The sequence below is a fragment of the Pecten maximus genome, chromosome 13 (genome assembly GCF_902652985.1).
Source record: "Pecten maximus chromosome 13, xPecMax1.1, whole genome shotgun sequence".
NCBI classification, from domain to species: Eukaryota; Metazoa; Mollusca; class Bivalvia; order Pectinida; family Pectinidae; genus Pecten; species Pecten maximus.
In genome coordinates, this window is record NC_047027.1 from 16230048 (window position 1) to 16243515 (window position 13468).

The 13468-nt window shown below is 33.2% G+C and overlaps 1 protein-coding gene across 1 annotated transcript; it reads right to left on the reverse strand.

Moving 5' to 3' along the window:
* Window positions 1-1469: 1469 nt before the first annotated feature.
* Window positions 1470-12530, reverse strand: LOC117341524 (tetraspanin-9-like). Its single transcript, XM_033903395.1, has 9 exons — window positions 12452-12530; window positions 9318-9405; window positions 8518-8748; window positions 6753-6827; window positions 5842-5970; window positions 5068-5256; window positions 4127-4210; window positions 3829-3899; window positions 1470-3423 (listed from the first exon to the last, which is right to left on the reverse strand). The coding sequence occupies exons 2-8, from the start codon at window positions 9381-9383 to the stop codon at window positions 3834-3836; spliced, it is 840 nt and encodes a 279-aa protein (XP_033759286.1). The 5' UTR covers window positions 9384-9405; window positions 12452-12530; the 3' UTR covers window positions 1470-3423; window positions 3829-3833.
* Between the last annotated feature and the right edge of the window lie 938 nt (window positions 12531-13468).

Below are 13468 nucleotides of genomic sequence, written 5' to 3' on the forward strand. Positions count from 1 at the left end.
TTTTATGATATATTTTAATCTTGTTTTTGTTAAGTACTTTACATTTGATGTCAGATGTGTTATATTGTACATGTGATGTCAGCTTTGCTTATAAAAAGTAGTGATAAATACTATGTACTTATTTTCATTTCAATTAAATGTTTTTTCCGTTCCAAGATATTGTAGAGACCAACATTTATGTTAAAAAGTCCATTATGTTAGAAGGGAGATGATCCCCTCCAATTTTGAAATAATAGGGACTTTTCGATTTTGCAAAAAAATTTCAAAGAAGATGTTCTAATTCGATTCAAAGTCCTATTCAAAAACAGTAGCACAGTCGGGGATGCTGAATTTGACTTCAATTTTATATTACCAATAGCGTATTTGAAACATGATGAAGAGGTATTGTATTGCCCATAGATGTAGCAGAACCTCAAATTATCATCATTAATGTCTACAAGAAACAGGTGGGGAAAATGCGATTCTTTAGGAGCCGCACTTAAGGTATAGAGGTATATTCGCCTACAACGATCTACAAACAGCTGGATGAGGTTGGTGTTACATTTAAGTACCCGTATGCTCCCTAAAACATGGGACAACGGCGAAGTATATCCCCGATCATCAACATGGTCATTACAATGTTGAAAGAAGAGCAAACTATCAACAACAAAAAAGACTTCTAATTTAAAATGTTGAAAGATTTATGGAAAATGTCAAAAAGAAAACAAATATCGGACACAACTTCAATTTTTAAAGTGAAATCCGCAAAATTAATTTTAGGGAATTCTAGGGAAGAATCTGTATTCAAACGCTCATATACATGTATATGTTCACCTTAAACTTAGGACAGGGTCAAGCTCGTCCTTACATATGTAGAACTAGTCATTTTAAGCACTTGATTTTATGCTTTCTCTTTTATGACGTCCTTATTGCTAATGTACATTTAAGTGTCATGTGTAAACAAAGTATTGAAAGGAACAGAAAACAAACAAAATGATACACATATTTATATTTAATATTCAACGTGATGGTGTACGATTATTATTATACGATTATGAGATACAATGGCAGTGTAACATTTTAAATTTTGTGTTGTTAATTAACAAGACATATACTTATATATGCTGATGTAGTTACTTCTAACACTATTTGATATACTGCCGTCCAATTGTAATTATGTACATAATGCATATGATTTAGTAATATTACACTAATATATATATAATAATAATAATGCTTTATAAAATATGTCACAGCAATAATGTTTTAAAATGAGGTATTTACGGCATATGATGAATAAATATAAAGGATAAAAAGTAACTATTTCAAACTGGAAAACATAAAGTGAAACGAAACCCGTGATTTGAACTTGTTTTAGTAATGACAGGAACAATTAGGAAAATTGGACGCAATAAAAAAGTTTTCTCTTTCGACCCGATAATGTGAAAATGGATCAATTACATGAATGGCATGTTATCAAAACGAGAGCCGAGGTACTAAAACCGATACAATAAGGTTACCGCGACAGCTTCATTATAGACATTATCTAAATAAATTACGGAAATGAAATTGTATTTTCTACTGCAGCTTTTTCAACGATAGACTGTAATACTCTAGGCCTAACAATACCTCAACAAATAAATAACCAATGATAATGCACATATGCTTTGAGGTCATAGCCCTTAACATTTATGTATACGACAGCATATAAGAGACCTTATACTCGGTTAAATGTAGCATTGCAGTTAATACACGAACTTAATTTGTCTCGAGCGTTTTGGTGATAGGAATACGCAATAATAAAGCGATATAATGAGCTCCTAATAGTAGTGTCATCAGTGAAAGATTATCTTTATCACATAACCCTGTTTCAGGAGAAAATCAACGAAAAGCGAAAATATTTTCCCCTTGAAAACGTAATGTACCTCTCAAACATTACGCTTTTCATGATTGCATGACTTTTGATCATTTACCTCTCCATTGAAAAACTATAATTGCTGAATAACCTTTTTTAGATATTGAAGAACCTTTATTTTCAAACTTTCTCGAGGTATACATTTATTTGTAAATTTATGCTGGTTATTGCGCATTTATTAAGTCGTCTATTTTCTTCATTCATTGCGTAATAATACTTTGAATTATATTTAGTCAGACAAATGTCCTGGCGTATTGACTCCACTCGAGCCGGTTATCTATTATCATTCCATGACAGATTATCAACTCATTAAAAGCGATATCCAGGACCCATCTGTTAAAATGTTTATTTGCTTAATTACTTGATTAGTGAAAATATTCTATATCCTTCACTGCAAAACCTGAGTGTGTTTATTCCTTAAAATAGGCAAATAGGAAGAGACATGTGGGTGGTATAATTTCATAAAATTTTGTCAAATTACCAGAAAGGGTTTTACCAGAATTTTAAAAGTGTGATTAGCCTAATCACTGTTTTCAACAACTGGGTCCTGGTTAATGCAGTTGCATATATATTCTACTGGATACACGCAACCATGTCGTCATACTGTCAATGTATCTTTTTTAGCTGTAATACTATGTTAGCACTTTTCTTGTCGAAAGTATTCCGCTAATTTTCTTTACATTAATTCAAGCAATTAGGGTTTGCTAATTTATCCTTGCGCATATCCAAATTGATTTTAGCTACCTTGGTAATCTTCTTGACGGTTTTCAAACCTCTCTCTTGAAAGATCGCAGATTTCTTTTTGAGAATAAGTTTCTTTACATGACTTACACGACTGTCTCGATAATATGTATTTAGGACATCAATTCTATTTTACATGTGCATGCGTTTTAAAAGGTCTATCAGCTCCTACGACGAATTTGATTTATGCATATGCTATATTTCATTAATTTATTATTAATTCTGTAATCGCACCATCGGGTATGTTGAAAATGAAACTGAAATAAGTAAATGCGGTTATCCACTAAATTTTGAGTGCGCTAAAATGACGTCATTTGATTAGATCAATAATCTCTCAAGATTGCAAAAACAAGAATTGCTGAACAAGCTCTACTAGTTGAATATTCGCTCCTACTGAAGTAGTTAACTTTTCAAATCGTAATCACTATTAAGAGAATGGCATTACATCAATAATCCTTGTACAATTCAACACATGTCATCTGAGTCCTATATAACCATTCCAATTGAACACTAAGTAACATGACGATAAATAACAGTTATACTGCCATATCCGTGTCAATTAGATATACAAAACTTGTTTATAAAATTGACATGCACCTTAAGACACATAAAAAGTTATTCCGTGTATTTCTAAGGAAACGCCTATGACGTAGATTTCATGTCAACGACATGAAAGAAAAGTGTCCGTTGTTTAAATGAATTAATCATCATCCCCAAACCTCCATCCTATAGCTCCTTATTAATGAGAAGTAAATAGCGATTTGTCCATATCAGCACCGGTAAACATCCTAAAATAGAAAGTACAGACTTCAAAGACTATTTCAAAAGCGAAACGTAACGAATACTTTTGCAGATTAAAACAGAGTATTAATCATAATTTCTATTTAAAATATAGTAAAAGATAAAACATATTTTGTTTTATTTATTGATCAGAAATGCATGTCCGGTTTCTGATTGTGGTATTCGTTTGCTTAGTTACTATAAAATTACCAGAAACCATGTCATATAAACAACAACAACAACTGTTATACCCACTGAGGTCTATCCGGGATATTAAGGTATATATCACTCAACAAAGCGCTCAAATATATTCTTATAAATGTCCCGAAGGAATATATGTAGGAGAAACTATTTAATAACGTTGAAGTATTTTTCCGTCATAGATAAGATTTTATTTTTCAACTATGGCATACCTTCTCTACGCAAACTGACTATGGCTTGTCATCTGTCTGTATATCATACAAGCAGAGGCAATAGCGACCCCCTGTAAAACAATTTAAAAATTATTTGGTAGTTGGCACTTCAAACGACAATAAATACTATATTATACAATTGTAGACAGTATCTCTTATCTCCAGGATATGTCTGATTCTAATTTTCAAACTAAGGGGAGATAATCTAGTATTGAAATTAGTGGATCAATTCTGACAAAAATTTAAATCTATAAAAGATGATTATCTAACTAAACTGCCCTCTGTCTCTGATACGTACCTGTACGATTAGAGTGATTACTCCTATGGCGATGAAAGCGACATTATAACGGTCAATAAGATTGTAGATTGTGTCGAAACAGCCCTGAAAGCAGATAGCATATAAACATAAATAAGTTAATATATGCATATGATACTATCTACTGTAAATCGCTTACAAAAGTTACATATAAATTTCTTCTTGATTCACTATTTAGTCCTCCGTATAGTCTTAATGAAAACCGGTTTTGCTAATGTTCTTATTTGCGCTGTTTCAAATGTTTGCCGAATTACAACTTGTCAAAATTTCAATAAGTAAGTTTCCGCATTGTTCCGTTTTAGAGAAAAAGTATTTGCTCGTTTATGAAAAGTTCTTGATTGTGTTACAATGGAAGAAATGCATAATTGTATCTATTGTTGTCATTTTCATTGAATCCATTTTTGCTTTATCAGTCTATCCACGAAAGTATAATTATATTTCATTGAAATTAACAACCGTAGTTTGACATGTTCTCGCTACTCATTAAAAGTCGTTACATCGACATACTAAACATGATGTTGTAAATGCATTTAAATTCAAAGAAGCAGACACATATTAATTGTTTGAAAGTAACGAAAGAAATAAGCAAAACAATTGAAGTACAATAAAATCGTCTGTTTTCGATCATACAGTTGTTGGTCATAGACACATGGTATCATTGTTTGTATTTAAATAACATATCAATCTTTGAGAGAACGGAAACCATCTCAGCAAAATATTGTCAATTTGATTTTACACGCTATCTCAGGTTATCATGTTTTGTACTTAACTATCATGTTTATCTTTTAGAGGACGACACCCTCCTCAGAAGAATACCCTGCGTTTGATTTTACCAACTAAACAATATTGATATTCACTTATCAGTATCTGCTGCTAGAATAATGTTTCATTTTCAGTGACGTCACCGATTTGTGTATACTGACACTTTCGTAATATCCTGTGACAAGAGAGTCTGTACACTGCGGATTACTAAACACGAGGTAGTTTGATTCTGTGGCACCACAGCATGACTTCGGGATCCGTGCCGTCATCGTGGGATTCGATTTCCTCCATTCCGTCTCATCAAAATCATTGCTTAGCAAGGACACAGGGTGAACTCCACAACATTTCAGCTGTGAAAATGAAAGTTATATTAAGGACAAAATCATTGCTTAGCAAGGACACAGGGTGAACTCCACAACATTTCAGCTGTGAAAATGAAAGTTATATTAATGACAAAATCATTGCTTAGCAAGGACACAGGGTGAACTCCACAACATTTCAGCTGTGAAAATGAAAGTTATGTTAATAACAAAATCACAATTAAATTTTAAAAAGATATACAAATATCATATCAGGTCTTTGTAAAGAAACGATACCGTATAGTCATATACTTCATATCCAGTAAGAATATACAACTGATACTTTCAGAATATCAAACAATATATCATGATGGCAAATATTTTGGTAGTTCGTGATTGTTAGTAAAAAATACGACAGTGTCAATATACTTGCAAATATATGGCATCGTCTAAACAACAGAATATATTATACCACAGCGTCAACACAACAGAAAATGATATACGACATCATCCTAACAAGGGATAGACATAATATACTGCATATACTATAAAAGTATCATCAAGATTACACAATCGAAATCAAAACAAAAGGATGCGATATTACATACCAGAGCCTAGACTGGCCACCTGACTTACCTGAATGAAAAGGTAATTCCAGGCAGTAGATATTTTGGAGGAGGTGGTCGTGTTGAGAGTGGACAGTTCGTCTGCGACGTAATTCTGGTGTAACTGATCCAACATCTGCTCCTGAACCTCTGTGTTAATCTAAAACATTGGATGTGAGTTACTCACCAATGGAATGGTCATTCTATGTAGGCGTATGTCGAACACACTTACTGGACTAGAAGTGCTATCTGTATTTTTTAGATAAGTAAATACATCCTTATACGAATATGCAATTAACTGTAAAATATATGACATATACATTGTATTTCAACAAAGATAAAGCCAAATATTGGTTCTGCTAACATGCACGATAAGACTCTCATATCAAGCTGATATCTTAGACATAACAACTTGCTGTATGATTACACATTGACCCGAACTGATATCTTGCATGTCCAAGAATCGTACCTATTGACTTCATTGTCTAATGTATAAGTTCTTACTAAATATTGGAACTGATCTTTCTTCCCTCGAAACTTTTCCTTGCCAGTGTAACCTTTGACATTGCCTAAAATTGTGACTTTATCCATAATTCATCCCTGTGGCTGTAGCGAACGTTATTGTTTCTGTAAAAAGGGCACTCTCGCCAGGATGAGAGACACCAAAGACTGGAGAAGAAACACTTGTTAATTGATGCTCATCATTTAAGTTGGGAATAAAAACTGGTTCTGGATTTGATACCTTAATATGACTTCGAGGCCTGTAACAACATGTGTACATGCGTCATATTTCAGTATGATTGCACTTTAAAAGTGTCAATCAATGGCCACAGAAGTCCTGGACACCATCCGCTAATGACCGGATTGTGTTAATAGGAGACAATTTCACACAAAACTAACGAAAACTACGTGTACTACTAGGAAAACAAAGAATTCAATTACCTTGTCCTTCATGGTGATGTAGAGACAAACGATCACAAGCTGTGCGATCCACAGGACTAACACCACTGTAGCGTACTGACAAGGCAAACACAATATTATTTCACAGTTAATACCAAACAAAGTGGCCTTATTTCATGTAAAATGATTCTTCATACATAGCACAGTTTCGGCAACGCAGCTGCTAGTAAAAAGTAGAATACTTATAGCTACGTTTAACAATGGATCGGAAGGGTACATTTTCAGCGGTTATGGTTTATTACGCTTTTATCGAGGAAATCATTGCACTAAATCATGATTACGCTTATTACATTTTCTATATACTGTTTCTATAGCAAATGATTCCATATTGTATGTTAAAATTTGTCTTTTTTTTTTTTTTTTTTTTTTGAAGAGTTGCAAATCAATTAGGTCTTGGGTAATTTCTTAGTATATACACATACCAGATCATTTCTGTTTGTTTTAAAAAGTGTGATTTTTTTCATTTACCTTTATATATGGATTGAATAGATTTTTTAAAATTTTCATTGCGGCTATGAATACCAGTAGCTAGCTACATATCCCGTGGCGCGCGGTAAATTCATATATTTACATAACCTTGATTTAAAAAATTTATATCGAGAAAACGAGAAATTTTATTAAAAAGAAAAATTTGTCATGTATACGACGAAACGCCAAATTATTAGAACAGCCGGGAGATCCCGCCTATGCACCACGACATTGTTTTAATGTCGTTCCGCATTTTCCGGTCTTTTTTGTTTAATTTTGTATAATGTTTATTTATTATTTAATTCTTGAATTATGGTATAATTAATTAAAATGTATAAGCTCTCTCAATATTTTAACACTTATCTCGTACCAACGTTATCGATCCAAGGGAAGCTACTCTTCCTGTCTTACTGTCGATGGCGTATTAATATGACCGGATTAATCAGGTGATTTGCACGAGAGACAATGTTTTCATACGGTTTTCATAGTGTATTCATGGTCATATGTTTGTTGTTTTCACTTGGTATGTTCATATCAGCAAACCACATTAGGAATGTAAATATATTGTTGTGAAATTCGTGATTACACTTTGTCCACTATTTTTATGTCCATGCTTGCCATACGATTTTAAGAGCATATAGAAAGCCTGTGTGCCGTTAAAGTTCACCCCCTTTGTTAGGATACTGATCAAACAATACAGATTGAAGTGCTCAGGAAAATTACAAGAGATCACTTTCTTCTTAACAAAAATGTTTTCATGTAAAACAATATTCTGGGGATTTCATCGTTCATCCTAACTCGAATAGTGATACAACCAATTTGGATGAAATACATTATTAAGAAGAGGATCCGTGCGAAATGTGCAAGGTCAACAAGACCAGGTATTCAGGAAGAGTAACCGTCTCAATCATCCACGATCATCCTCACAGTGAGATAATTTCTCAATGACAACATGATGTCGGCTCAGAAAGATAGAGTTGACGACCCTGAAAGAGTGAGCTTTTGACAAAAAATGAGTTTGGGGACTATGAAAGTTTATACTTGCGACCATGATGATTTGAGTTGTCGACCATAAAAGTTTTAATCGGCGAGTTAGAATTAACGACCGTAGAAGGTTGAATTTGTGACAATGACCGTTAGTGTTAGTTATCATTATTGCTTGGGCTGGCGATCCTGAAAGTTATATTTGGCTACTATTAAAGGCTGTGACCTTAAAAATGTATACATTAAGTTTGACTTAGCCGGTATCTAAGACAGATGGAACAAGTTGATAACTCACTATTATAAGTGCCATCCTCCAACCACAGCAGGCTCCCAGAATACCAATAATGGCAATCAGAAATATGATTGCCCCAACTACAATTAAAGCTATGGAAAGTCCCTGAGCAGCCCCAGCCAACGAGATCCCTCCAAACGTAAACGTACTCATCAAAGGTAATATTTGCTCATTGACGTAGTCAGCATTCACGTGGACTAGTATCCCAGGTATTAACAGGGCCAGTCCCAGCAGCTGAAACATACACGTTAATGGAATGTCCACGATATACACAGAAAAGAAAATATAAAAATGAAGTTGTTGATATTTACGATAAATATTGAATAACGATATAAACCTAAATCATGCAACGTGTTTCAACGAAGTATTGGATACATACAGACGAGAAAGGTTTTTAAGTCGTTTATGAAGAAAATAAACAAATTAGTCCTCCATATATTTCTTAGGTAGTTCAGGGCGCCCCTTGATACTAAGGCTTACAGTATCGGCTCTTTATAGTATGTCATGATGCACGGAAGATGCGTATGTTGTTTTCGATTTAAGATAAACTTTTAAGGTTTTTAAGAACATAACTTAGAATCAATATTATTATGAATAAAACACAAGAAATAAAAGGCTGAATATGTTTGTCAGGAAATCTATACAGTTTGATCTTCATGAAATATATATTGATAATAAAAAATCAAATTACGTCGCCTTGGTTTGTAATTCATAGTAGAGTAATGATATATTTTGCGTAGCTAAGAACGTCTTTAATCCCGGAACAAACGGTGTAATTTTCTAGGCCACAAGGTGAGACTTACCATGAACACTATATTCAGGACGATGAGGAAGATCTTCCCAAATTTTCCAGCGCAATTGAGTCCCATCTTTGTTAGGGTTAATGACCTCCTTCAATTCAAATAAAACCATCTCAAAACTGACCATGATGAGCAGACCAACATCTATTAGGTTCACATGTTAACACAATTATCAAAACTGACCATGCTTAGAAAATCAGCAGAAAAAGGACGTATTTTTTTAAGTGTCTCTGTCCCAGAAGGATTTGCGTGTTCAGTTTTTTTTCGGCAACACCAGCAACGTAAAATCTAAGGTAGGCAAATCAAAATAATTCAGGTTCTCAAAATGCGAAGTGCGATAGTGACAAAGTGACAAGAGGAAATGGCAAGGAGCTGATGATATAAACGACCAGTCTTCAATATACCAGTCATATATTCTGGATATTTATGAGCATATAAATTAACACAGGATAATACTTTTGAAGTATTAATATTTTTTTTTGTTGCACTCATATTATACATGTACAGTCGTCTCGGTGATTAATTTATTATTTACATTAAGTGAAATGTATAAACAATTTCCGAGTGCGGTCAAGACTGTAGCACATATTGAATTATTGATTATAACCATTTAGTAATATATGAAGGCATGGTCGTGTACAAAAAGAGCAATATAGGCACAAAATAAATTTGACATGGTGATCCCTGGAAAAAGATAATATGAACACGTGCTCCGGATATGAAAGCCTCTGTCACTTTATCGACGAAAACGTTAATATGATTTGATACATATCAGTGATGAATAAATTAAGGTAATTAGTAAAATTTAGTCCTTGTTAAAGCGCAAAACTGAATGCTAACAACACTTGGTGACGTATACTGCAGAAGACATCCAGCAGGACACCTCGCAGGAGATTACTCAGACGGGTAATATATAGGACAAAGGGCTAAATAAGATTTATATACAATTACAGAGTGACATGCAGGGATCAAAGGTAGAGATTAACTGACATGCAGGGATCAAAGGTAGAGATTAACAATTGAAATGAAAACGATAATGTTATTCTGAATAATCAGAATAAAAATTTGAAAATTGTATACCACTATGCGTAACTTGACAATTCCTTGTACAAAAGACGTGCAGACTATCTTACTTTGTATTTCAAAAATATTCGCGCGTAAAGTTAGAAACGAATAACTATGTATAACTCACATATTCCATACATATATATATATATATATCAATATGCCTGCAAATACGATAATTCATAGGGACACGGTCAAGAAATACAAAGCCAATTATCATGAAAGTTGACTTGAGTGATCTTTGTACTACCATTTGTTATGCCTTCAGGTGACAATTTTCTCCTTGATATCTAGACTTTATGAAGAAAACAATTATATCAAAATAAATATGGCACAGTTCTCTGTAAATGTTTAGTGCTTAAACAGACAATTATATTTTAGTAGAGGAATCTTACCTACAAGGAAGTATTTATTTTGAGTGCATTTTCACTTCACAGAATGTATAGACATTTTAAAATAATAATACCTGTAATAAAAAAAAAATCAATTTTGTCAAAAATGAAATCATATAAACGTGATATATTATGATCAATATTAGAAAATGGAAGAAAAAAAATTACCGGGAAATTACATACAGCACATAACTGTACCTTTTATTTTCATCACATAGAGAGGAGTTGTCTCCCCTTTATATTTCAAACTTTGCTCTACCGTTTCTTGATATCACAGTCCAATATGGCTCACGACTTCATCAGCATATGTATCAGCGCGCGCTTTATAACTGTTATGAAATGTGCTCAAAATGTAGATCTGACGTTTGATTGGAACTTTTTTCCTCTGGAGGTAGAATTTTATGAGTGTTTCCCAATTCATTAATATTTAAATAAAATGATAAAGGGTGTTTTTATTAAGAAACAAACTCTATAGTGTTGAAAGATGAGTATCCGTGGTGTGCATACAGTCATAAGTCCCTTTATAGGAACTGTACATGTGCATGTGTATACGTAAAAGTAAGGAGTGACGTATACAAAGATCTAGACCCTCAACATAGATATTATATAAAACATATATACATGTACATGTGTATACGTACAAAGAACGAATGATGTATTCAGAAATCTAGACCCTCAACATAGATATTGTATCAACCATATACACGTGTGTATACGTACAGGAACATGTGAATTATTCAGAAATCTAGTTCCCCAATAAAGATCATGTATCAAACATATATATACACGCACAACTGAAACTACCAGGTGATATAATTTTCAGCAACCGGAAGTCCAAAATAGTACGCGTCGGTGTAGGGTATGAAAAAAAAATAAACAAAAACTACCGATATACATATGTATCACTATAAGCACGACAGCTTATAATGATGTCAACTGTGCGAAATGTGTATGCGTTCAAGGAACAATTGATGTTTTGAGAAATCTAGACCCTCGATATATGTATATATCACATATATATGTGTATACGTTCAAAGAAATTTGAAGTATTCAGGGATCTAGATTCTCGATATAGATATTATATCAAACATATATTCATGTGTATAGGTGGAATGAAGGATAAAATTCCTACTCTGAGACATGCTTCCTGTGACCACTTCAACGTTTATAACTTCCATTATGCTTTATTAAACGTATACAGATTAACCACAGGCGTCTGCTTCTGGTTAGTATTTATAGGAAATAATATAAGCCCCTCATTTACATATTTTCAACTTATTACTGTCATCTTTCAATGAATTTTCTTAAAATGTTCTTGTCGACAATATTTGCTTTAAGTTAAAGAATAATTAAGATAATCAAAATACCTCAAGATAATGGTAAAGAGATCTGCTATGTTAAATGGTATTCATTTTTATAACTCGGTGATTACGTGTTGCAATTAAATTCACTGTCATACAAAATATGTATTGTCGTATTTGATATTTGTACTCTTAGGTATGATACATTGTTTCTAAAAAGATGAAATGTAAACTGTTGAATATAACTCAATACAAATTAACAAAAGTTGCTCTCTCCTTTTCGCGTCTTGTTTAAAAATATGAATAGCAAAATTATTAATGATATTTGATGAATATAAGAGAGAGATATATCAATATATATATATATATATATATGTACCTGTTAATAGTATCACTGTACCTTATACCCTGGTATCTTCTACGGTAATCCTTACAAACCGTACCAAATGACTCAAATATACCAGATACATTGATACAGTATACTGCATGCAGTAGATATCAAGAAAGCTGCTGTCTCTCAAAACAGGAAATTGTCGGGAAGTTCCGGTAAGAATCACAACTTCCGTTTTTTCATTTCATTTTTACGTGGGATGTTTTAAAAATTAACATGTATATATTGTACGTGTATATGGATTAAATACACATTTGATGTTAAATCGGTACATGTATTTTATTTTATCTAGAATATAATTATTTTACATGATTTTCAATAGTCATTACAGCCTACATTTTATTGACCTGTACGTATAAGCTGAGTCTTATTTACGAAGGAAACATAAGTGCCCAGATACAGTGATTACAAATTCGAATACGTGACTATGTCTTTATTTCACTCTCCCGTTTTCTACTACCTGGAAAATAAGGAAAACACACACACACATGTTTTGCTGAAAAGGAGATTTTTTTTTTCATTAATCAAGTGAATAAGCTAATCACCTTCCGGAACAACTGGGCCCAGGTGTTCCGGAAGGTCAGGCATCTTCTTCATAAAGAAAATCTAGGTCGAATCCGGGTTCATACACGTTCTCAGAATGAGGGCTTAACGATAAGTGAGTATCTAAGATGAAAATAATTTATCTGACACGATATGTGTTTTTATCAAAGACGATCAGAGTTATCTGAGACGATAAGGGTGTATCTGAGACGATAAGGGAGTATCTAAGACAATAAGGGTGTATCTGAGACGATAAGGGTTATCTAAGACGATAAGGGTGTATTTAAGACGATAAGAGTGTATCTAAGTCGATAAGGGTGTATCTAAGACAATAAGGGTGTATCTAAGACGATAAGGGTGTATCTAAGACGATAAGGGAGTATCTAAGACGATAATAGTGTATCTAAGACGATAAGGGTGTATCTAAGACGATAAGGGAGTATCTAAGACGATAAAGGTTAT